General features: G+C 39.8%; 1 protein-coding gene across 6 annotated transcripts in view; it reads left to right on the top strand.

Moving 5' to 3' along the window:
• App (amyloid beta precursor protein) overlaps positions 1-26,580 on the top strand; it is a 236,323-nt gene that overhangs the window by 192,941 nt on the left and 16,802 nt on the right. For 3 of the 6 annotated variants that reach the window (XM_076868550.2, XM_076868552.2, XM_076868554.2), the window contains 2 exons: positions 19,746-19,967; positions 25,361-25,414. In XM_076868550.2, the coding sequence (XP_076724665.1) occupies positions 19,746-19,967; positions 25,361-25,414 (276 nt within the window). The remainder of the gene's footprint in view (positions 1-19,745; positions 19,968-25,360; positions 25,415-26,580) is intronic. The other 3 variants (XM_076868551.2, XM_076868553.2, XM_076868556.2) reach the window with 1 other exon arrangement.

A 26,580-nucleotide genomic window follows, 5' to 3' on the forward strand; every position in this document is an offset into this window, starting at 1 on the left:
TAGGCAAGCACTCTACCACTGAGCTACAACCCCGACTCAACTTCCCCTTTAAAATAATGCAAAATATATGATTAATATATTGCATGTGTGAAGTACTACTTTGATACACACATGTCAACTAATTGCCACTAGTTGTAAGTTCTTCTAGAGTATAAGTCAAATCTCATGGCATTTGTTTCTCCTGGAAAAAGTATCACAATATTGGTGCTCACGGAATAATTCAGAGGAATGGTTCTTGAAGTGTGGTCCTTGGACCAGCAGCCTCAGCATCATCTAGGAACTTATTAAAAATACACATCCTCTGGTTCTAACCCCAGACTCTGAAATCTCAAGGTCCCAAGCATTTAGGATAAAGAATACTAAACCTATATTTCTTTTAAAAAAAATGCCCAAGAATTTCTAAAATCTATTTTGACTGACATCATCTACCCCAATAAATAGAAGAAGTTGTGCCTCTATTTTTCTATGACCACCTGCCACTTATATTATCTTTTTCTGTAAATGGGTGCTGTGGAATTTTGAATTAATCGACTATCTCAATTCATTTGGGTTTTCACCTTAAGTATGTTTTTGGCACATGATTGGTGTCTTCTAGATTTAAAAATAATAGTGTAGGGCTGAGGTTGTGGCTCAGTGGTAGAGTGCTCGCCTGGCATGTGCAAGGCCCTGGGTTCGATCCTCAGCACCACATAAAAATAAATAAATGAAGAAAAAAAAAGAGAAAGAAATAATAGTGTAGATAAATTGAATTGGCTTATTGGAGAGCCATAGATCTTCACCTATTTTTTGAATTCATTATCTCTGTGTATAGCACAGTCACTTGGACAGCTTGTTAATACACAGAATATGAATTAAGTGTCTCCCAACGGCCCATGTGTTAAAAGCTAGGTACCCAAACTGTGGTGCTACTGAGAGGTGTTGGAAGCAGTGGGGCTTAGTTGAAGGAAGGTCCCTGGGTGTGTTCCCTTGGAGGGGATATTGGGCCCCTGGCCCTTTCCCTCTTCTCTCTCTCTCTCTCTCTCTCTCTCTCTCTCACTTCCTGCCTGCCATGAGATAAGCAGCTCCTCTGCCACATGATTCTACCATGATGCACTATGAGCCAAAATAAACAAAATAACTGTGAGCCAAAATAAATCTTTCTTCCTTTTAAGTTGATTTATCTCAGGTGATCTGCCATGGTGATGGAAAGCTCACTAACACATTCATCCCTAGCGTTGTTGATTTCACAGTTCTAAAACCTATTTTAACTGACATCTCCTACCCTAATAAATAGAACAGGAAGATAGTTACTTCCTTTTTACAGGATTATATAGAAATTGCATGCTCTAAGGGTTACAATGGAGTATAGTCCCTGCAGGAAAGAAACAGATTAACACATTCACGGATCATTTAGGCTGATGACTTCAACCAACTTCCACATAAGTTTCTAGAAATTTAGTATTTCTAGTCAACGTTGCATACTGTAATTTCTCTAAAATCTTAAGGATATTGGGAGAGATGGAGATAGAGATAGAAAGAAACACTAAAACGGGAGTCTGTGAAGAACCAGGGTCTGTAGCCCATCATTTGTTCTTTCTTGGTAGTCATTTTAAAGGTCACAATGCTCATGAAAAAAATAAACAGGACTAAAGAGTATGCAGTGACAAGCAGAAGTGCCTGTGCACCTGTAGGAACGTGGTGCTAAATAGGAAGGACTGCACATTGAATTTATCAGGAAGAGTTACACAGTCCCCCATAAACTGACCAATGGAAAAATCAGCATGTCCACCTATCCTTGTCCTGAGAAGGTATGAAGACTTTTTAAGATTGCCAATGTGATCATTCAAAACTGTGTTTGGATTTGTATTATTCAGCCATGAGAAGTTGAGATTTTGGAACCTTTGCCTAGACTTTACTGGTTGATCATCTCTAATCCAAAAGTCTGACACCAAAATGTTCTGGAAGTTTCAGACTTCAGGTCATTTCAGATATTCAGATTAGAAATATTCTTAATCAATCAGTTTTGAAAACATGCAGAGCATACCAATGCAGTTTAAGTGTTTTGAGGATATTAATAAGAACAGGAATAGTCCCACAATTTCTGCTAAGAATCAATCTGGACAGTTTCCAATCTGCTCTTGGCAATGTCAGTGACCATGACAAAAGAGGGGTGGGGGTGGGAGTTGTTTCGAGAAAATAGTACGGGGCTGGGGATGTGGCTCAAGCAGTAGCGCGCTCCCCTGGCATGCGTGCGGCCCGGGTTTGATCCTCAGCACCACATACAAACAAAGATGTTGTGTCCGCCGAAAACTAAAAAAAAAAAAAAAGAAAAAGAAAAAGAAAAAAAAAAAAGAAAAGGAGAAAATAGGTGGAGCTTAAGGGAAGGGTGTTTGTCACCCAGTAGTAAGGCTTTGCCAGAAAGTAGTCTGTGTCCTTGCTTCATTTCTCTCCCTCCTTTTGGCAGAAAACCAACGTCTTAACTGTTGAGTGCTTTTTTCCATCTTAAGTGAGAAGGTTTCCTGTACCAAAAGTGTGAAGTACTTCCTTCAGGTATAGGTTAGAAATTAAGGTGAGACTAACTGTGGACTCCTAAAACAGTCATTAAGGGAGCGGGGGCGGGATGGCCTACCAGTGCTGTCTTGATAAAGGTGACGTCCAGCTGTCATTCAGACAGGGTGTGAAAATGTGAGGGAGCCTTTTCTCCCTGGATCTCTTTGCTGTGAAAGGAAGAGCTGGCTTCTTTCCCACATTCAGCATGGACCTGCTTCTGCTCTGCAGCCAAGAGCTTTTCCAGGGAACATGAAAGTGGAGTGGTACCCTCACTGTTTTCAGATTAAGGATCCTGGGTGATTAAGTGGCTTGATCAGAGTCAGAGCCTGAATGTTCTAAAAATGGTTGAGACTCAAGGGCCCCGTTGTGTCTTGCCAAAGCTCTTCAGAAGTCAAAATAGGTCTTTTAAATACCTGGGGCATGAAAATATCAGATGCTTTTCCTTTAAAAAATAAAATCAGTTATATGAGAGCAGAATTGGGGGCCCTCAATGGAAGTGTGAGCCTGCATGTTCAGATAGGGGGTCCTTTACCTGGAACCCACCACGAGCAGGGCTGGTGCTGTTGACTCTCTGGCTCCAGTTGTTCCTAGAGCATTCTTTCCTGCCTTATGTGCTTTCTGCATTTTTTGTGCATTTTTTTTTCACCCCATAGACAGATGAGTAGCTGATAATTATATTTTCAGCTTGGTTGCTGAAGGACCTGGATGTGAAAAGCTCATTTAGAATTCTATGAAAAAATGCACTCTCTATGGAAATTGTTATCCTGGAAGTTATTGTTGTATGTACCAGGAGCCAAGTAAAGTGGAATAGTTTGGAGGAATGCTTGTTAGAAACACAGATTCTTGGGCCCCACCTCCACACTACAAAGATCTGCATTTTTCTTCTCTCTCCAAGTGATTCTTCAACATTCAGATTTTTAAAACTCATGTTTATATGCAATAGCAAAAACAGAAAGATTCTTAGAAACTTAGAACCTATTTATATTTCTCTTGAACATGGAAGAATAGCAAACACTGAAAATTGGTACATCTTGGTAAATTTGTCATGTGAATTTCTAGCACTGACTTTTGATGTTTCAACTTATGACTTATTAAGTTCACGATAGTGCTAACTCTATACACATTCAGTGGAAACCTATTTTGAATTTGGAACTTTTAATCGTTGATGTGGGCATTTTACTTAAAGAAATTATCCAACGAGCCTCTCTTCAAATCCAGTGATATTATTTTAATGTGATTGAAAGGATAAAGTGACAAGACACCTGGAGTTGTCAACGTTGAAAATGACAAATGGTGAAAGCTTAATCTTGGATGGTTAAGTCAAGAACTATGTGTCATTTTAGAGAATGGCTAAAAAATTACCCAGAAAAGATAAGCTGTGTACCAACTCCAGTTGCCAGTCCTGAGAGGCAACTGTGTTTGCAATTCTGTATGTATTTTGCGGGGTGTACAGGAGTGCAAATTAAACTCCATTGCTTCTTAAATTGTCTTTTAGTGAATCCGAGTACAAATCATATACCATCTCTTTTGTCCTGCAAGGCAAATCGACTACACAATTGGAAATGTTTGAGACACGTGGGGAAGTTGTCATTTAGATTTTTCCCTCCACTTGTAGTGAAACAAGATAGCAGAGGAAAGCACTTGGAATGGTTTGGGGAAAGATCCTAAAATGTAAAGAAGAAGAAAAACTCCAGGTTTCAAGTATGCTTTCAAATCCTAAAATGAGGATTTGAAATAGAAATAGACTCTGGAATGGATCATCACATCTGAAATAGAGCATGGCCCTGTCGTCTCCATGCAGGAGAAGCTCGAGAATTCCTTGCACGTCCCGAGGGAACAAAGTGATTTACTCCACTCTGATCCTTTCCAGCTGTAACCTTTTCAAAATGGAATAGAAGAAGAAAGAAAACAGAATCCCTCAAGAAAAGCCAACTTGACCTTTGTGCTTTCTTGGCTCTGGGCATGTCTAGATGGCTGGATTAGTGGGTTAGGGTGGTACCATGGTCCTTGAGTTGTTCCTTCCAAAACTCATATGGAGACTTAGTCCTCAAATTTATCTATAAATGGCATTTGGAGGCAGGGCCTTTGGGAGGTCAGGGGGTCGGGCCTTCATGGTGATATTGTGACTTTCTCAGAAGAGGGAAACCTGAGGTGGCATGCTTGTTCTGTCTCACAAGTGAGGCCCCCTCTGCTGTGGCATGATCCATCAGGAAGGCCCTGGCCTGATATGGGAGCCTTGCTTGCTCTTGCATTTCCAGAACCATGAACTAAATAAATCTCTCCTTTTTAAAAAATTATTCCGTCTGCAGTATTTAGTTATTCTATAGACTGAATGGCTTAAATTACAGAAATCGAATTTCCCACAGTAGTGGAGGTTGGAAATTCAAGAGCAAAGTGCCAGCCAGCAGCTTGGTTCTGGGGAGGCCTCTCTCCTTGATTTATAAATGTCCACTTTGTTTTATCTTCACAAGGCCTTTTTTAATTTTTTTTTTTTTTTTTTAGTTGGGTATGGACACAATGCCTTCATACATTTTTAATGTGGTGCTAAGGATTGAACCCAGTGCCTCACACATGCTAGGCAAGCGCTCTACCACTGAACTACAACGGCAACCCCACACAAGGCCTTTCTTAAAGTGAAAGATCTCTGGTGTCTCCTCCCCTTCTTATGAGAACAGCTGTCCTTCTAGATTATGGTCCTACTCTTATGACCTCCTTTAATATCAGTTACCTCCTTAGAGGCCCTATCTCCAAATAAAGTCACTTTAACATATGAACTTGGGGAAGATACACTTCCGCCCATGACAGTTGACTAAATCCTGCATTCAGTAGATGCAGTCTACCTCCCCTTCCTCGTTCCTCAACCATTATCTATTTATTGCACTTGAGTTTTATATTCAAAAAATAGAAAATCAGGGGAGACCACGAAAGGTACTTTTCTTGCCTTGCTTCAATACCCTACGCCATTGGAGGCAGGTAACATGTCTTGAATGTCCCCTCCAAAATTCATGTTGAAATTTAATTGCGATCATGGATTTAAGAGATGAGCAAGTCCTGAGGGAGCCTTGGGATCACAGGAGAGGGCCCTAGTGCACTCCTGATGAAAGAATGAGTTCTGTCTGGTTTCTCTTCTCATCTCACACGTGCGCCCTTGCCCTTGGCCATGTTACAGCGCAGCACAGAGGCCCTTGCCAGATGCCTGCACCATGGCAGTTGGCCTTCCCAGCCCCCGGCACTCTGGGCCAAATAAATCTCGATTCTTTATAAATCACCCCGTCTCCATATTCTGTTGTGGCAGTGCAAAATGGACTAAAACACCAGGTTTGCCTTTGGCAGCCTTTATGAGCTTCCCATCCAAGAGCGTTTACTTGGCATGGAAGGGCATGACAGATTTTTAAAACGTCTTTTAAGCTAATGTACCTACCCTCTTCTCTTTGTCTCTGAATGACTAACGCCAGACATTCACAGTGGTAAACCTAGGCAGACTAGACTGAATGACAGCAGAGCATGACAAGCCACAACCAGTGCCGTTAAACAGGCTTTCTCATGTCCTGAGCCAAAGGGTCACAAACAACCTAGATACTGCTACTAAAACACTCATTTTCTAAACTATTCAAGTCCAACCAGCCAGATTTCATATCAGAATAAAAATGCAACTGTTGACAACTGGAAATTGTCTTAAGACCCGATTTGCCAAATGTGAACCCTAAATTGAATCGATAAACTAGATTTTATGGATTACTCCAGTAATCCAGAGTCCAGTAGTGGCTAGACACAAACATGACGGCCGGCCCATTCTGGCTCAGAGATGGTGGTGTTGATCACTCTGGGGCCAGCGAAACCTGAGACCCACCAGGCACTTGCCACACATCATGTTGCCAAGGACAGCTTGGCTTTTGGCTTTTGGAGAGGAAATGACGCTAGATTTTATGGATGACTCCAGTCACCCTAACTTCACTGAATGTAGATGTCTAACCTCCGTCTTTACACTGTGTGAGAAACGGAGGCCCCTCCACCTTGTTGCTGAGTTTAGGAATTGACACTAGCATCCAAAATTCTCTTGGTCTTCTCAGAATAAGACACTCAGCCACCGATGGTCAAGGAAGGGAAGTGGAAATGTTCCCTGCGTGTGGAAGGGCATGGAGGAGAGGAACAGACCTGAGAAGAGGGCATGTTTAGTCTCACAGAAAGGCTTCCTGGTGCTTGGAGGGAAAACTCTATGCTAATGGGGCCACACTGGACTGTAGGATCACAGAGCTCCTTGTTCTTAATCTAATCCCAGCCTTGAATAAAGCTCACTATAAAACCACATTCTACTTCAGTGTGTCCGTTGTAGCCAGAAAGGGTTGTCTTACCATCAAATAGGTACTACCCAATTACACAGGCAGTGTATTGGTTTTCTACTGACTGATCAGCATAATCCAGGAAGCCTAAACTGTCTGAAATGTGTTCTCTTAACATTGTGCATGCTGGAGGTCTGAGAGCAAGGCTTCGGCAGGGCCACCTCCCCTCTGAAGGCTCTGGGGAGGAGCGCTTCCATTACATTCTCTTGCCTCTGCCTGTCCTTGCCTTTCTTTGGACTGTAGATCCACCATTCATGTCCTCACCTCCGTCTTCACTCAGCATGTTTCTTCACCTGCAATGTTTCTGTCTCTGTGTGTTTCCTTTAGTAAGACGTAAGTGCTGTCCCACTCCAGCATGGCCTCAACTTGATAGCATCTGCAAAGACACTAGTCGCATATGTCATATTTATGGGCATTTAGGATTAGGACTTAACATTTGTAGGGACAATTGTGTTTTTTTTTTTTCTTTTCCCTTTACTTCTGAGAATCTGAAATGTTGTCTAAGAGTCTTTCTCAAACACTATTGAATTTAAATCAAAGAACTACGTATCATGAATCTGTGACCTCTCCATTTAAAAAAATTAGTTTCCATATTTAATTGATAGTAAATTGTGAAAAGCTTTAAATGCTTCTTTGCTTGAGGCAGATGAATGAGTAAATTTGTATACCATGGCTGTTTTAATTAGCCAGGATTAATTAGTGTTTACCATACTCGGAAGATGAAAAGACATGTATAAATGCACTGTAATGTGAATCATTTTTCAATTCATTGTTTAAACTTAAAGTGTATTTGAATAAATATTGCTTACATCACACTATTTTTTATAGAAGGACGTTGGAGCACTATGGTAATTATGAGCATTCTAAACTTTTAAGTACATTAATTACACATTATTGAAGATGATTGCACTTTAATATTATGTATTTACAGAAAGGTAGTTACCTTTTTTTTTTTTTTTTAGTTTCAAGTTGAAATGCTTTGAAAGCAGAGCCAGGAGGTAAGGAAAGGTTAACTGTGCTGTCCCGAAAACAGTATTCTAAAGTAACTTTTTCTTTTAAGAAAATAAATTACTGGGATTCTGTGCACATTTTGAGCAATGTCAGAAAGAACTTTTATGAGGTCTTGCACTGAGGCTAGGAAGTGTGGACTTTAGAAATGGTTTGAAGAGACTGGAGCAATTTCTCCCATGTGAGGCCCATAAGCCGGGCACTCATCCCTTGGTGTCAAGAAGGATGGATTCCAGGACCCATTTAGAGATCCCCAAGCCCATGGATCTTCAAGTTCCTCATATAAAATGACAGCAGTATTTGCAGATAACCCATGCACATTCTCTCATAGACTTTGTCGTCTCTAGATTATTTAGAACACCTAATCCTATGTAAATAGTTGTTTTACTGTTTAGGGAAAGTATGTCATCCCTTCTTATGAGGGAGCGGCCAGCTGGGTTCTCACATCATGTCGGGTGGAGCACATCTTGTAAGCACCAGGATTTGAGGTTCTCTAGGTAATTCAAGCAGAACTGGCCTCTATGACACCACACCCCTTTTCCCTCCATCATCATCTGCAGGGAACGGGTCTCTAAAATCAGATCAATAAAAAGGGTCGGTGGACTTTACTTTTCACCTCCTACACAATTTTCTCCTTTGTTCTTTGCAGGAAAAGGAAAAATAGTAAAGTTGCTATCTATTACCTTATAAATGCTCATATTAAAATGGTTTGATTTAAAAGAAAAGACCCATAACTCTTTATTTGGATTAGAAATGTCTTACTCTAGACTTCTTAACAGCCACTCATCTTATTTCATTGGGTGAAGCATTGTAGTTGGATATTATGAAGAATTTCCAGCAAGGACGTGGCACTTCACTGTGGGTGGAACTGTTCACTTAGCAGACTTCAGTATCAGATAAATCCCTTTGGGCTAATCTAATGAGGGGCACCTCCCCCTTTCTCACATCAGGAGAACACCTGTCTATATTCTGGTGCTTCCCTGTGGGCTGTTTCAACCTGGGCATGGGTTTTCTGGGTTCATATTTCCAGTGACTTCCAAGACATCTGTGGCAATGTCCAGGAATTTCACAAACTCAACACGTCCAAATCGAACCTGTCTTTCCCCCCCATGTTTGCTCTTTGCATAGACTAAGGGCAGGTCAAGAATTAGAATAGTGCCTGTTCTCCTGATAGTGTTTCTGCCCTGTCCAAGTCACAGCCACCCAACCACCACCACCCAAGCACTCACTGCCATTCCTTGTGCCTGTGTCTGCTAGGATGGCAGGCTCTTTCCTGTTCCGTCCTGCTATTAGATCACTGTATTAATCAACTTTACCTTACTACAACAAAATACTGGAGGCAATCAACTTTATAAAGAGAAAATGTTGATGTGACTCACAGTTTTGGAAGTCAGAGTCCAAGATCAGGTGACCCTAATGGTTTTACCCCTGGTGGTGGACGACAGCAATTCATGGCAAGAGGACATGTGGGAACAAAGAAAGAGACCATGGTCCCACAGTCCTCTTTAAGGGCACAGACCCAGTGACTCAAGGGCCCCCTATTAGCCCCACACTGGGTTCTACCACTTCCCAATAGCTCCACCTGTGCACCAAACCTTTACACGTGGACCTTTGAGGGACACTCAGCTTCAAACCATACAATCACTACCCCCAGCCCCAAAACTCAATCTCAATTCTTTCTCACTCTGTTGTTATTCCGGCCATAACACTTCTATAGGAGTTATTCTTCTGCCACTCTTTTTCTCTGAAGCATGAGTTCTTTTAGTTAAAAAAAAAAAAAGACATTATTTCTAACACCCACCTAGAAGATGTTAGGATTGCTGAACAGGTGAATAGATGGATGAACTCCCGAGTTAATGATAAAGTCGTTTGACTTCCCTTCATCCCATATCCTTTTCCTTAAAGTGGGTCCCTTTGTCTTCTCTCACGCCTGTGCATTGTGAATACCCTCCTAAAAAGACGTTGTCATCCATTGCCAAGTCCCAGATGCCAAGCTCCTGCCACTTCCAGGCTGGATTTCCCCATATATCATTAAGGGGGCACATGAATAATCTGCAGCATGGAGAGCCACTGCTATGCCTAGAATTGCTCACAGGAAGGAGAGTTTTGTGTGGAAAAGCATAGAGGATGTGTTTAGATTTTTACCTGCATAAATTGTCATTTCAAATGAGCTGTCCTGTACAAGAAGATATTGTCTCTAGGAACAGGAGCCCATCCCCCCTCGTGAAAAGATAGGTATCTGACCTAATCTTACACTTTTACCTCTTCTTACAATTATCAGCATAAATCTCTAAAGCTCTTTGAGGGACACTCAAATTAACTAAGAAATTAACTACGTATGGATGTTGAAAGCCTTTCTGATGTGACCTCACCATCCATGCTAACCAATTTTTGTATGCTTTATAGTGTAAAATTCTATCAATTAATCACTTATCAACATGAAGCGGTTAGAATGTGCTTTCTTCACACCCCCAGAGTGATGGCTGTCTTTTGGGAGAGGACGTTTTCCATTTCATTCATCTGCTCTGGTGCACACTGAGATGTCTTTTTCCTGGTCAGATAGACTTCTCTGGACTGTGGGAAAGGGTACTGGTCAGACAGGACCACTGCAGAGCCACATTTATGCCGAGCCTACAGGACAGAGCTGTAGGGACACCACCTAGTGACCACCAATCAGTACTCATCCTGGAGTTGCATCTACAGCCAGCAGGGCTCTCTGCAGCTGTGCTTTGGGTGTGTCTTGCATGGCCTGTTCTCCCTCCCTCGTCTTGTGCAGCCAAAGGATCAAGTTGGAGGTCAAATCCAACCCACATGCAGCTGGATAAGCTGAGTGTCTCCCTTCATGTAACTCACTCCCCAAAGAAACCATCATGTGGGCCAGTAGGACCTGGCCTTTATCAGAAGTAAAGGTGATGTTTTAATCTCTCTCTTCCTGCTCTCTTAATTGGGGCAGAGCTCAGATAGAGAAAAGGAGCCCCTATGGATTGATGCCCAAAACCCCCCAACAACCATCAAAGAAGGGACCAGGAGACACTGAGCTCACATTGTATACAGGCTTCTGAATGACGTAGCATTTATAAAAAAATGTACACAGCACAGGAAAACTCTTTTGAGGTTTTTTTTTTTTCCCCCTCATTCTTTCTTTTAGAATCCTGGGCCTTGTGCATGCAAGGCAAGCACTCTACCAACCGAGCTATATCCCCAGCCCTGCTCACTCTCTTTTTGTCCACACTAAAAAGCATTAGCCTTTTTTAAAAGAAACAAAGAACTTAGAAGTAAAAACAAACAACCAAAAAAAACACTCCAGAAAACCACCAAGTATGCAAAAGAACCTCACAAAAAAACTGGAAACTAATTGCTGAAGCAGGAAATTGGAGAATTCTTCATCATGAACCCATCTTTCTGCATCCTCAAATCTAATAATCCTAATTCCAAATACTATCTGCATGTAAGTAGCCTCAAAATATATTTAATTTTATTTTCCACACTGAAAAAAAATGAGATAATGGTGCACAGCTGTAATACCAGCAGCCTAAGAGGCTGAGACAGGAGGATCACAAGTTCAAAGCCAGCCTCAGTAACTTAGCAAGGCCCTAAGCAACTCGCAAGACCCTATCTCGAAACAATAAAGGGCTGTGGATGTGGCTAAGTGGTTAAGCACCCGTGGATTCAATCCCTGGTACAAAAAATAAAATAAAAACATAAATAACAAAATGAGGATGGGGAAGAGATGAAATACAATTCCTTAAAGGATAAATACATTTAACAAAAAATATAATTACTCTTGGTCATCTCTGGTAGTGGGATTGCAAATGAGTTTTTGTTATTGCTTTTTTCTACATTTTTTGCACTGAATGTATGTTACTCTTGTAATTAGTATCAACTGACTCCTTTATACATAAATAGATATAAACCACAGTGAAGTCATAGCTTTGCTGCAGAGGTTAAGGACAGTTTTGAAGAAAGAAAGCCACATAATAATTTCCTTAAAATTCTGTTAGCTCAGCCATAAAAATGCACATCTCGCAACTAGCTCAAGATAGCCAGTTTTTCCTCTAGCATGTGAAGAGAGAACTGATTCTTGGAATGAAGACCATATGAAAGACTTTTCTTGTTTTTAAAGGATATGAAGCATAAAAATATGATTCAGTTTTTGGTTTTTGTTTGCAGAGAATGTGCAGTTTGTATTAGATTAAATTAAAGGCCCATGTGATACAATTTCACTATATATTAACCGGAGGAAACCATCCAGATATGTACATAGAGGTACAGTAATGTCTACAGCACTGTTTTTATTTTAATAAAATTTCAGACTTAACAGAGATAATCCAAAAATGCTATGTAAAAATCCCTTCATTTTAAAAAGTGAGTTGCAGACCTAATGGCTCTTTCACCTAAATTCTTGACTAATTTCATCAAAACAAAAACATTCGTATAGTGTATATGAGAATTGCAATCTCAGCACAACGTGCTGTCAGAGATTATTTCTGTAGTGTGTAAACTTGCGTTTTAGTCTGATTTTAGGTTGCTGACCACCCACATGGGATTAAGACCCCCTAATGTAGTTGGAAATAAGATCAGGATATTGGCACACGTTCCATAAGGAAATGTGAAAAAGAAGCCTTCTAATCTGCTTTCAGATGCCAGGGAGCCTGGCTGGCTTTTATCTTGATTTCTGACCGATGCCATTGGTAGATAGAAGTTGTTTGATGTTTGAAAGCCAAAAGGAAATTTGTCCTAAATGAAACGGGACTCTTTCCTTACCTTCAGTCTAAGCCAGACAAATAATATTTCAGGAAAATGTCATTTGCAATAAGGAATATTATCACAAATGATGTGCAGCCTTGTCTGTGTCCCCTCCAGGGATAGTTTGTTGCCATAAGTGGACAAAGCATGGCCCCATTTAAAGATCTGTAGTCAGGAAGCTGCTAAATAAAAATAAATCTAGATTTAGACATGGAGTCTGAATTTTAACTCTGGGAGATTTTCAGGATTGATAGTGTGGCTAAAAATAAGAGGTGTGTCCTAATTTTCTGGAGGTCAAGATAAAAACTGGATTTGTGGGACAGCATTATTTTGTGATAATATGTCTGAAAATTTTTCCCCAACTTGGAAAAGGATCCTGTTTCACTCTCAGCCATTGAACCGTCCTACTCACTACATTTTTATATTGTGGATTTAAAAAAAAAAAAAGGATATTTTATGTGATTGAGTATAGAATAAATGCACTGTTCAGCAGCTCCAAGTCAGTCTGAGTGATTTTTAAATGTGACTTGGAGTTGGTGAAACCCAGAGGCAGGGAGTTCATGTGGCTGTCGTCCTCCACTCATCTTCTGAGGAAGGGAACTCTAAGGAAGAGTGAGGCAGCGTTTCCAGGGACACTGTTGAGGACGGACCGACCGTGAAGATGGAAATGACTGGGAAGGCCTTCTTCTCACCTAACTTTGCTGCTCAAATACCCTCAAGAAGTTCTCAGACTATGGCTTTAACCTCTTTTACCATAGTGTTTTCATATCTATTTTTCTATATATATCTAGAGAAAAATAAATAGATAAAATCAAATTCGTCCTCTCAAAACTATCAAAAAAGGTATAAAAGTTGGGGTATCTGTGACGGTAGATGTGTGGGGTGATGATTCCAAAGTGTTAGTTCCTAATCAGTGTTAAGTAACCTTGTCTTCTGTCAAATGGAATTTTCATGACAAGGTTGCATTCGAAATTGGAAGACACCAGTTATTTCAGTTACTTTTTTTTTTTTTTTTTTTTTGGTGGGGAAGGCATGGTGGGCACCAGGGATTGAACCAGGGGTGCCTAACCACTGAGCCACACCTTCAGCCCTTTTTAGACAGGGTCTCACTAAATTACCCAGGGCCTCACTAAGTTGCTGAGACTGGCCTTGAACTCCCTATCCTCTTGCCTGGGCTTCTCAAGCCTCTGGGATTACAGGCATACGCCAGTTACTAATTTTAAACATATTTCTCAGGATGGATGTCTGTTTATTCTGTTCTCAGCAGGGTGGTATACTCCCAACCTAAAGATCATTGTAGGTATCAAATGAGCTGATGAATAGATATGGAAAGGCCATAGAAATGGATGTTGTCATGAGTCAGTTGTCTCTTGCTTTTAATGTGTCAGAGCATGTCTCAGTTGCATCACAACATAGCTACAGCATCACAGATGATTAATTAAAACACCCCCACCGTGCACAGATCACTTGAAGACCCTAGAGAGTATCTCCAGTTCAGCATTCCAAACAGCTTCTCCTCCATTGAACCTTTGGTGAGTTCCTACTTTGAAGTAAATCAACTTATCAGCCAGACTGGTCTGCTGAAAGTGTCTTCAGTGGGGGAGAGCTACTCTGTTTCTGAGAAGGAGCCCCATGGTGACATGTGACTGACCCCTGATGCCCCTTTTAAGTGTCATGCTGTATGACACTGACCTGTTGCCTGAATGCATCCTAGCTCTTGCTGATATGTGACTTCCTGCCTTAAAAGTGGTCTGGTGAAGAAGGAGATCAGACTTTCCTGTGGCTTTCGAGTACAAAAACACAACCGGGAATGATAGCTTCAGGACATCAGTGTGTTGGTTCTAAGAACAAGACTTTAAAGTGTTTGGAGTTGAAATTTCCTCTGGAAGTATTGCTTCTTTGTCCATGATCATTTTTTATACCCGTGTTTATCTTTATGTTCTGTTCTTAGGTTTGCTTTGTCTTTTATCGAGGGATAGCTGAGGCCATGGCCTAGTGGTGCCTTTGAACAGCTCATGTTGTAGTCAATATGGTGGAGAGTAGGTCCCCTCACGGTAGCATGCATGAGAGTCACCTGGGGGTCTCATTAATGTGCAGATTTTGAGAACTGAAATTTTGCATTTCTAACAAACACACAGAGGACACTCAACGTAGCAGGAGTTGAGATAACAGGATTTATGTGAAGGAACTACAAAGACCACCCAACCAACAGCCCAGAATTTTATGGATGAGGAATACAGGCTTAAGGAGTTTCAGAGGCCATGGAGACATTAAATAAGATAAACAGCATAGCAGTAATATGCCAAGCCAAGAATCAGACATGCAGAAAACTCTGATTGGAAAATTAAATCTGATCTCATAGTACTGGTGTGGGCAGAATGCCTAGAATGGATGACAGTTGATTTATAGTGACTTCTTGATAGGGAAAAATTACATCCCTTTTACAAAATACTTCAGTGCAGCTGCATTAGGATGGATAGTGTGTATTATGGAGTGTGTGGGGTATGATCCTCAGTCCTTTCAGGCAGATGGGCAAGTAAATACCTATTTAAATGATAAGGATTGTGAGAATCCCCTGTGAGACAAGATCTAAAAGAAATGTGAGTTTTGCATAGAGGGTAGAGATGATTTTTTTTCCACAAGGAGCCAGAAGAATCAAAATGAAAATTATACTGGCAATGACAGATCAATCCTTGGCAAAAGAAAATATGGCAAGCCTGGGGACCTTGTGATCACCAGTCTCCAAACTAGACCTTGGACCAGCCATGTTTTACAGTAGAAAGGCTGAGATGTCGTTCAGTAATCACAAGGAATTATGAAGCATGTAAAAAGAGAATTGAGATTGACACAATGTCAATAAACTTTATTTTCTAGAAACCTAAAATGTGGCCATTGAATTTTTAGAAGGAGTTTGGCCAGTGGGTTGATCATTAAAAGAACATTAGATGAATTATGTAGAATTCATCTGTTTCTTATTCAGCAGTCCTTTTGTTTATTAAGTCATTTGTCTCAAAATGAACAATCATGGATATCTGTTGCTTCTACAAAAACAGAATTAGTTCAGCCACTTGTAGGTGAAACCACTACTAGTCTCTTTTGATGTTACTTTCTTTGAAACATTTTCAATATTTCCAATGATAGCTAAGTGGTGGGGTTCTTCTTTTTCTTATTTACTCTAAGTATACCTAAATACATCCTCAGAGCATTTTTAAAAGAGCAAAGTGATGGGGTTCATTGTGTGTCTTAATATTTGAAATTATCTCTATTGCTTAAATCAAAGGTTAAATATCACCATCATTGAATTCAGTGAAATATTTCTACTTTAAAATGCAAAACTCAAGTATCTGGGTATATTTGGCAGCAGAAGTAACAGCTGCAATTTTGAGCAATAAAAGCTTCTAGGAAAAAGGAAGGGGAAAAAAAATTGTGGTGAGGGAAAATGAATGTACTCCTTCAGTTTAATACAACAGTTGGCAAATGTAGATGCTTAAAAGCCTTGGAAATTCCCAATGTAGGCCATTAAAGCATTGTAATAAAATATTAAATTAATTCAGATAAAAGGACAATCCATCAGGCCCACCATCGCAGTAGAAGGTGGTTAGCTTCATCGTGGGAGTCAAAGATGAAGTCCTACTCAAAATGAACAATGAAATAATCATAGAGGCTCTGCATATTTGATCACAGGAGCAATTGCCCAGCACCAGTGCATTTACTTTTGGTAAAATCTTGAGCCCTTGGTAATATCAAGAGGTTGCTGACTGACTTAGACATTTTATGCGCACACAATTGAAGCCTACCCCAACTAGGAGTAATCCATCACATTCACCTCTTTTTTTTTTTCCTTAAAATCACACTGACTTTATTTTTCCAAATCATATAGCCAGGGATGTTTTTTCCCTAAAACTCCTATGTTAAGAAAGGAATATAGATTTCTGCTATTTGGTACCTCTGAATGAAAAGAATGGTTAAGTGTTTTTTTGCTCAGCTAAAAATGTAACTTTTCTTGAATATTTCATTCTTTCACTTAAGTTTTCTGAATGTGGATATAATGAATCAGGAAAACTCATAATCAGGGGAGTTGGCATTTTGGTGCCTATTGGAGGAAATTTCCTGCCAATGTATAAGAGATAAAAGAGGAAAAGGTCCCTATAACTTCCTCACAAGAACAATTCGAGGAGGAAGAGTTTATTTGGGGGCTCATGTTTTCTAAGGTCTTAGTCCACAGATAGCTAATTCCAGGAGAAAGAGCAGTATTTTAGTTTGTGCTGCTATAACAATATCTGAAACTCGGTAATAGAAAATAGAAATTTATTTCTTACTATTCTGGATACTAGAAGTCTAAGATCAAGACACTGCCGGGGACATGGTGGTGCACACCCATTAACTCTAGCGGCTTAGGAGGCTGAAGCAGGAGGATCACAAGTTTGAAGCCAGCCACGGCAACTTAGCAAGGCCCTGTCTCAAAATAAAAAAAGGGCTGGGGATGTGGTTAAGCACATCTGGGTTCAATCTCTGGTGCCAAAAAATAAAAATAAAAAGACACTTGCAGGTTCTGAGTTTGCTAAGAGCCTAGACTCTCTGTTTCCAAAATGATGCCATGTAGTGCCTCACCCTCTACAGGAATAAACCCTAGGTCCTCACACGACAGAATAGAAGAGCTAAAAAGGTCCTGAGGTAGTTCCCTCCAGCCCTTTTATAAAGCACTGATTTAAGCATTTATGGGGGTGGAGCCTTCGTGACTTATCCCTTCCCCAAAGGCCCTTTTAGTACTACCATCACAGTGGGGAATAAGTCCCAACACATGAATTTTGTGGGACATTCAGACCATAGTAGACAATAAGGAAACCTGTCATAATTATTTAGGCAAAAATTAATCCTGGTCCAAGGAAGAGGGCTGTGGAAAAGCAAATAGAATGTAGATGAGAGGATTTAGAAATGAAATTTAAAAGTTGCCAGTAGTGGTGAGTATGAGTCATAGATGATTAGAAAATGGGAAGGCAGGAGCTTGAGTACAGTTCTAAACCAAATAAGTTCATGAATCAGGAGGAAGATCTAGGTTAACACATCTACCAAACCTTGGAAATTATACAGAGTGGGAGAGAAGGGACAGAGCTGAGGGAAAACATTTCAGATCCATCCAAAAGGTAGGAGATACTTAGACTTCCAAGCATGTGGAGTTTTCCAAAGTGGAGAATTGTAGAAAGTGTGCTAGAAGCAAATAAAGACCAAGAGGTTGGAAAAAAAGGAACATGGAGAGTTATTCAGAGACATAATAGGGAAGAAGCTTAGTATTGTATGTGCAAGACAGAGAATGTTTCCAGGTGCAGGAGGAAGATAATCAATAGTAAATACCACAAAGACACCAACATGGCCCCAGGGGAACCAAGCTCCCTCGTTTTCTCTTGAAATGGATGTATTAGCACCAATAATTCTTCCAGGACATCCTGTTTTCAGGATAGCAAGTGCTTGACAGTCACAAGCATACGATTTATATATTTTAAAAGCCCATTTAATTTATTCAAACAGATATTGGCTGAGTTTTTACCCATTACCTATGACTTTGTAAGACTTGAAAAAGTTGGAGGAAATGTAATCTGGACCTTTTATCTGTAAGGGAAAGGTCATTGAAAGCATCAAATATTGAATTTTAAAACTGTGCCACAGTGAATAGGTGTATATTATGACTCAAATTAGACTTCAAAGGGACTAATTTGCTGTGGATTCTATCATTTTACATAATCTCTTGCAATAAAACTGATTCTATGGAAGGATATTAATCGTATGCTTTAATGTTATCCCATCAAATTGTCTTAATGGGTCTATTTGAACAGAATTTTAATTTTTCAGATAAATTCTAAGGGTTTTGTCAAGTTAAAGAAGAATTTGAAGTACGGTAGTAAAATGCTACGTATCAAATTTAAATCTGATTTCATTTTCTCCAACATTAACACTAACCAATGATCAGTTTGAAATATATAATTCAGTAAACTCTTGGCACAGGTATGATTGGAAAATGAGATACTCTATTTAATAATGATCATTGTTAATGACATGTATGCTGGGTCATATGGCATGCATCTTTGGGTCTCTAATTTTTAAAAATACAACAGAGTAATTTGGTAGATTATGCAGCACCTGCAGAGCATTTAGGGAAACAGATCTTTTTCAAGACAAAATGATGAAAAATGTTTCAGAATAAAGCAGACCAATGGTCTGTAATGCTCTTCTTATCCATGCACACGTTCAAGAAAGATTCCCCAGGGTCTTCAATGATGGGATGTGCCCTTTGGATTGAAATAGATTGCAGATTACCAGCTGCTGACACTCTTGTTATGTTAGTCAGCTTTCTGTCACTGTAGCAAAATACTTGAGAAAAATACTTCAAAGTTGAAAAGTTTATTCTGGCTCATAGTTTCAAAACTTTCAGTCTGTGGTCAGTTGGCTAAAAGGCACAAGCATCATGGTTGAAGGTGTTACAGAGAAAGCTGGTCAGCTCATGGAGCCAGAAAGCAAGAAGAGATGGAGGACCAGGATCAAGATATAGTCCCCAAGGACCCATTGCCTTCACATAGGTCCCACCTCCTAGAGTTTTTACCACCTCCCAATAGTCAATTCAGCTGTGAACTCAGTTAGTGCAGAGGTAAGACCCCTCGTGGTTTAATCACTTTCCCAAAGCCCCACCTGTGCTCATTGCTGCACTGGGGACCAAGCCTTCAACATGCGAGCCTTCGGTGAACATTCCAGATCCAAACCACGACACTGTCCCAAACACCACACCAAAGCACACTGTTGATTCCTTTGTGATCACTGGATCCTAGAGAGAAGGAATGGAAGCATAGCTCCTGACATCCTTCACCTCTGGGAGAGTGGTGTGACCACTGAACAGCAGCCAACTGCCCTTCTCTTTGAGTTCGGATTCCACCCAGGGCACTTGCTAGGTGTGACCTTGCATAAGTCGCTTACCTTCCGTGTGCCTCAGTTTTCACATCTGTTAGATGGAAGTAACAGTACCCAGAGGGAGGGTCTAAACGACATCCAGCTCTGCCTGGCCAGACAGGAGCTGCTGTTCCTGCTGCCGTTATGATCCTTGTTACTCACCAAGGAGATGGTTGTTTTGTTTAGACGAGCTGCTTCAGAAAGAGCAAAACTACTCCGATGACGTCTTGGCCAACATGATCAGCGAACCAAGAATCAGTTATGGAAACGATGCTCTCATGCCGTCTTTGACTGAAACGAAAACCACCGTGGAGCTTCTTCCCGTGAATGGAGAGTTTAGCCTGGATGATCTCCAGCCGTGGCATCCTTTTGGGGTGGACTCTGTGCCGGCCAATACCGAAAATGAAGGTAAGAGTCCCCAAAAGGGAACAGAAGCATCCCAAGGTGTGTGTGAATGTAGATAAGTGTGCATATGTTTGCTCACGTAGGTGGGTGTGTATATGCACACACATGAAATCTTTTACATGTGTTTGAGTGGTGTTTTTTTTTTTTATGAGGTAATGATAGTGTCACGTAACTATTTTGAATCAGAAATAAATATTAGGAATTGTTACGTTTTTAAAATAATATATCTTTATTACATTGATAGATCTGAATTATTTTTTTACATTTATAATTAATAGCATGAAGTTATTCTTTACATTTTTTTATTCTTTATGAAGCAAATCAACAGTCCCATTTTGTGGGTAGCAACAGGGGATGATTATAGTTACATAGAACACTTTTGAATAAAAAAGGCCTGTTGTTTCCCAGGGATCCTGGTTTACATTCTGGGGAGTATTATCCTTGGAGTTACTACTATTTTAAAAACATATATTATTCAAGAAGCTATTCTCTATCTGGAAAATGTGTGGCAATGACATTCCACTAATTTTCCCCATTTTCTTCTTAAGCACATAGAGCTGAGCATGGTGGTTCACACCTGTAGTCCCAGCTACTCAGGAGGCTGAGGCAGGAAGATTACTAAAGCCCAGGAATTCTAGATCTGCGTGGACAGCATAGTGAGATCCCATCTCAAAAAATTATATATTATGTAATTATATAATGTGTGGATACACAGAGTATGCACTATATACCATATATTGTTTTAAATTTTTTTTTTTTTTTAAAAGAGAGAGTGGGAGAGAGAGAGAGAGAGAGAGAGAGAATTTTTTAATATTTATTTTTTAGTTCTTGGCGGACACAACATCTTTGTTTGTATGTGGTGCTGAGGATCAAACCCAGGCCGCACGCATGCCAGGCGAGCGCGCTACCACTTGAGCCACATCCCCAGCCCCCATATATTGTTTTAATGACTTTTTCAAATAAGGAAATTGAGGCATCAGGAAAAGAAGTTCTTGAATGGTGATTTTTGATAGGAATTTAAAAAAAAAAAAAAAAACACTTTCTCATTGAGAGTCATTTTGTTGGTTCTGGAATGAAAGCACAATATTCAGCTTATGTTTACAGAATAGTGGGCTAGAATGCCCACTACCAAAGATAATGGGTGGAGGACATTGCCTAATATAATTTGGTAGATCATGCAGCACCTGAGGAGCATTTAGGGACAGGCTGCATAATGGAAACTTGACAGGCACCAAGGTAGTCTTTGCTGGTTTTTCATTCATACATGGGAATTCAAATTGCAGTAAATATTAAAGGCAAAAATAGAGGACCACATATAGATAAAATGTAAGTTTCCTTAAGATTTAAATAAATTTGGTTAGCAATTTAAATTTATGGCAGCTGTCAGTATTCAGGGGCACATTACTCTACATTTTTTCTGAGAATCAAGGTTTTTCTCCATCAACATATTTGTGCACCTAGATAATATACTTTTGCCACGGGTGTTTCTTAGCAGAACTGTTTGTGTAGGAAAGAGCATCTTTTAGTTTGTTTTCATCACTTTTTGCATGATTAGAAGTGCAAAACCACAAACACATGAAAACTTTCCCTAAAAATAATAATGACAAGTTTTTCAAGAACACAATGGAATTTTACCTCTGATTTTCTTTTTGAAAAGTAGCGAACTTTGACGATATTTTTGTATTTGTAATACAGTTATTATAAAATAGATCAGTGTGGTCCCCAGTAAATCTAAATCCAATTTTATACCTTAAGCACACTTGACAAGCATGTTTTTCAAAAGAACTACTGCAGAAAATCTTTGTATAGGCTATGTGCACAGCATGAATAATCATCCCAGTATATTTCCTCAATTTGAAAAAAACGTTACCTTATAGTATTACCATCAGATATAAACAGAAATGTTAGATATAGTGTAGAAATAAAGGGTTTTTTAAATTTTTTTATATATGACAGCAGAATGCATTACAATTCATATTTCACATGTAGAGCACAATTTTTCATATCTGTATGCAAAGTATATTCACACCAATTCATGTCTTCATATGTGTACTTTGGATAATGATGTCCATCACATTCTACCATCATTTCTAAAAAATAAAGTTTTTGTCACATATTAAAATTATTCCTACTCACACAGAACAAAATAATTTAAGAATACTTGGTTACCCAAGATCTGAATAGTTTCCTTATCAAATTATGTTATTGCTAGAGTACTGGTTGTATCATTTTTCATAAGTAGATACAATTGGACCATTTAAAACCCTCATTATTCAACCTCGAATGAGAATTTTTGTGAAGAATGTACAGTCTCATTTTCCAAAATGAGAAACCAGATGCTTACTAGATTGGCTCTTTTGCTAATACACACACATTGTGGCATCCGTCCTGGGAGACAGACTGTACATGAGTGCAGAAAACACACACACACATACACAATCACACACACACACAAGTCACACACACAATCATACACTGCAGCCCTTGGATCTTGCCAGTGTGCTCAGGTGGGCAGTCTTTGCTTCAGTCCCTCTGAACCAAAGGAGGTTTAGCTGTTAATTGCCAGGTTTCATCAAAGCTGATATATTAAATAAAGATCTGCTTTTGGCAAACAGCAGACTCTCATATAAAAGTACTGGAAGAGACTGAGGACAGAGCTCAGTGGTGGAGTGCTTGTAGCATACATACAGCCCTGGTTCCAATATTAATTCTAGTGCCACCACCACCAAAAAAAAAAAAAAAAAAAAAAAAAAAACACTAAGAGACAATAGTACCTAAGATCTCAGAGTCCTGATTTACCAATCTCAGCTTTATCAGACCCAGCACCCCTTTTATAACAAATATTTTGTAAAAAAAAAAAAAAAAACAAACCTCCTCAACAATTTATTTTAATTTTTTTGTGGTGCTGGGGCTCAAACCCAAGGTCTCAGCCATGCTATTCACTGGTACTACCACTGAGCTGCACCTCTGGCCCACCACAGTTAATCTTTAAATAAAATTGGCAAGGTTTAGGTAAAAAATCAATATTGTAAAAATACGTGTTTCACATTGTTGTGCTGAAAGTCCAACAACTAGAAACAATGGCATAGTAAGTTGTTTGTCCCCTACAGATGTAGCAAATACAGCTGCAGACTTACAACCGGTGCTGTTTCAGCAATCAGGGTCCATAAACAACAGAAGCACCAGCAACATGATTTTCCAAAATTTTGAATAACTCTTGGGAAAGTTCTGAATAAATCTTCTAAATAAGTCTTCCCCAGTTTACCCAATAGTGTGCCTCTGGTATACCCAGATTATATTAAAAACTGCAAAAATGCATGGTATTTATGTATAAAATTCAGTTTGGTTCATGCTGTCATGAACTCATGTTCATGGGAGTGGAAAGTTTGAAACCCACACCGAGTATGAGATTTGTTGGCATTGTCCTGGGTACAGCACCTAACATCCTCAACCGCATCCACTAAATGCCCATAGCATCCTCTCTTTCCCTAGTCTAGTGACAACCAAAACACTTCCACATTTCCCACCATCTCATGGAAAAGTTAAGTCCTCCTCCACACTCTCCAATGATGAAAACTGAGCTTCAATTCCAGCTCTGCTGTGTGATTGTGGGCGAGTTACTTAATCCTCCCTAGATGTCACCTCATCTGTAAAACAAGGTTGATATTCATTCCCAGCTCAAAGGTATGGTGTGTGTTCTAAGTGAGACAGCATGAGAAGCTCTTGGCAGAGTGGCTGGGACATAGTAGCTTGCCTTTTTTTTTTTTTTTTTTTTTTTTTAATGGAACCAAGATCTTATTAAGGAGGAATAAAGTCACATGTGCATGGTTTTACACATGGGGGGAAGATGAAACACAGAGAAATGAGACTGCATTGTTGAAATACATTTGCGAGTTGCAGAAGGAAGTGTGTCTAATTCTAGTGCAAGAAAAAAGTGCCAGAGAACTGTCGTCCACACAGCAAGTCATTATAGGATATTTAATAATAGAAACTTTAATAAATGCAGTTTTTTAGTACTTTGGAGTCTCTGAAACAGACTCTTAAAGTTATTTGTGCCTTACTACAATTGGAGGTGAGATGTTATCATTTCTATTTCCATGTGGAAAAACCACCTCAGAAGTGACTTCTTACCCAAGGTCGTGGGGGATGATATATAAATGCTGGGTCTGGGTTTGGATGCACCAGAAAGGACAAGTGCTCTCCTCTTTGGATGTATCCAAATGTCTCAGTCATCTCAGAAACAAGATTTTCTCGTATTTTGAATACTTAGCTTGCTTCTACTTTCTTCCTTCACCATTCCTGCAGACATGTGACATTCACAATTGATTGGGGTTCATGATCTCCCGTGTAAATGCTTGGCATATTAGCATCAGTGAGCTGCGCAGTTGAAATTGCCCCTCCAGAGCCATCCCATCAAGCACAGTTTGTGTTCCCTTCACCCCGTGTTCAGTTTTCTTAACATCTTGCCTCTGTATATGCCAGACCCTACCGAAGCACTTTTTTCTTGCCCTTGGCTTCATTTGCCCTTGGACCAATTTGTTAATCCTAAAAGCTTTATTTCTCTCTCCCTTCCTTATTTCTTCAAAGACCAGTGTAAGCTCAAGGAAGCATTTTCTGACAATGAGAAGCATTTGGAAATGCCAGATGATGGTGAGCAAGGGTGGGCACTATTGTGCCGCTCACACTGTTTTCTTTGGGTCAGACCCAGAACACATACAAAGGAATAATTGTGAATGTCAACAAATGTAAAAGGAAATAGTCTCACTTCACACAGTTCAGTGGAATGTCATCTCTCCGATGGAAACCAGCCTTTTAAAAAGAAGAGAGTAAAAGAATCTGTGGCTTTATAAACCTCTTCTACCCTCGAATGAAGGACAAATTCAATTCACTAACTGACAGATTATAGGGTGAAACTCTGCTCTCCTAATAAATTCATATTTGCATTTTCTCTAGAGATTTAACAGAGGCCTTTTGTAGTTAATTAACTGTAGAAGAAGATAAGACTGGACAGTTGTAAAAGGAGGTATATTTAAGGTTTTCTGTGGGGTGGGCTATAATCTATTTTTATTTCTAATCAAAAGCCAAGAAACTATCGCTAAACTGGCTCAGAGGAAAACCCACCCTCCCTCTTCTTTGATGTTACTTTGTGCCCTGGCAAGTGCTTTTGAGGAAACTAAGGAGACTGGGTTGATGTGTCAATGGTGATAAGGCTTTTGAAATGGCGCCCCTCCTGTTCCGCGATGCTCACGATTGGCTCACTGAGATTCTTTTCCAGCTGCTTCTTTTTAATAACTTGTTTATTGCACATGCTTTTCCCTGCTGTGCGTTCAGGAGCCACAACTCACCATCTTGATTTGTCTTGTTTGCTTTCTGTGTCTCTTGCTTCCTGCGCCCAGTTGAGCCTGTCGATGCCCGCCCTGCTGCCGACCGAGGACTGACCACTCGACCAGGTATCTGACCCGCCTCCCTCCTGCCTCTCAGCAACTTCTGCTTGAGCAAAACAGGTCCTCTTTCTCCATGATCAGCCTCATAAGTTGCACACATTGCCATATAGAATCTGAAATGACCTTAAAACCAAACTTCATAAAATTCTCCTCACACTTCATTTTCCAAGTTTCTATTTAAGTCATCATCTAGTTTTTGTTTCTGAGCTATCCCTTTTGAGACTAAAAAAAAAGCCCTTCTCAAATTTTGGGTTCTTTTTTCTTTTTCTTTCTTTTTTTTTTTTTTTTTTTTTTTTTTTTTTTTTTTTAATGAAGAGGATTATGTAGAACCTGTCCTCAAAAATGGAAGCCCACACAGGTGCAGACAGTCTGGTGGTGACCTACTTGGTTCCTGCGAGAAGCCTGGCTTTCCTTTCTCCTTTGGTCTCCACATGGGTCCTTTTCCAACTAAACTGGGCTCAAGCTTCAGTTAGTTACTAAAGTAGGCAGGACTTTCTGAAAATACCAGAATTGGTGTATCTCCAGAGCCAGAAATATTTTTTCTCTTTTGTGGGTTGTATATACTTACTCCCAATGAGTGACTAAAATAACACAACAGATGTATATGCAAAATTTTGCAAATAAGCCCTTTTTATTTTTTATTTAAAAATGTCATTAAAAACAAAATAGACAATTTTTTTTTATCTCAAACATTAAGAAGAAATGCACTCTTCACCCTCTGTTCTCCATTTATCCTATGGTTGCAAACTTGGTTTTAAGCATAACATCACACTACAAGAGACACATGCATGCCTAGTATCTATGCCATACATAGCCTCACCCAGTGGGTAGACCCATGTGTTCAGAAAATCCGAAAGAAGGGAAATTATTGAATTGAAAAATGTGTATATTCTGGGGAAATATTACTGCCAATAGCACCTGTTTTTCCATATTTTCCCTCATAAAGTCCCATGCAGTGGTCAAGGAACAGGAGATTAACCTGCCTTGAAGACATCAACATATGGCTGGGTGTGGTGGTGCATACCTGTAACCCCCCAAGGGAGGCTGAGGCAGGAGTTCACAAGTTCAACCAAGGCCAGCCTGAGCAACTCAGTGAGACCCTGTCTCAAAGTAAAAAATATATATATTTTTAAAAAGAACTGGGAATGTAGCTCAGTGGTAAAAGCACCCCT

This window comes from Callospermophilus lateralis, chromosome 10 (assembly GCF_048772815.1).
Source record: "Callospermophilus lateralis isolate mCalLat2 chromosome 10, mCalLat2.hap1, whole genome shotgun sequence".
In the NCBI taxonomy this organism is placed as follows: domain Eukaryota; kingdom Metazoa; phylum Chordata; class Mammalia; order Rodentia; family Sciuridae; genus Callospermophilus; species Callospermophilus lateralis.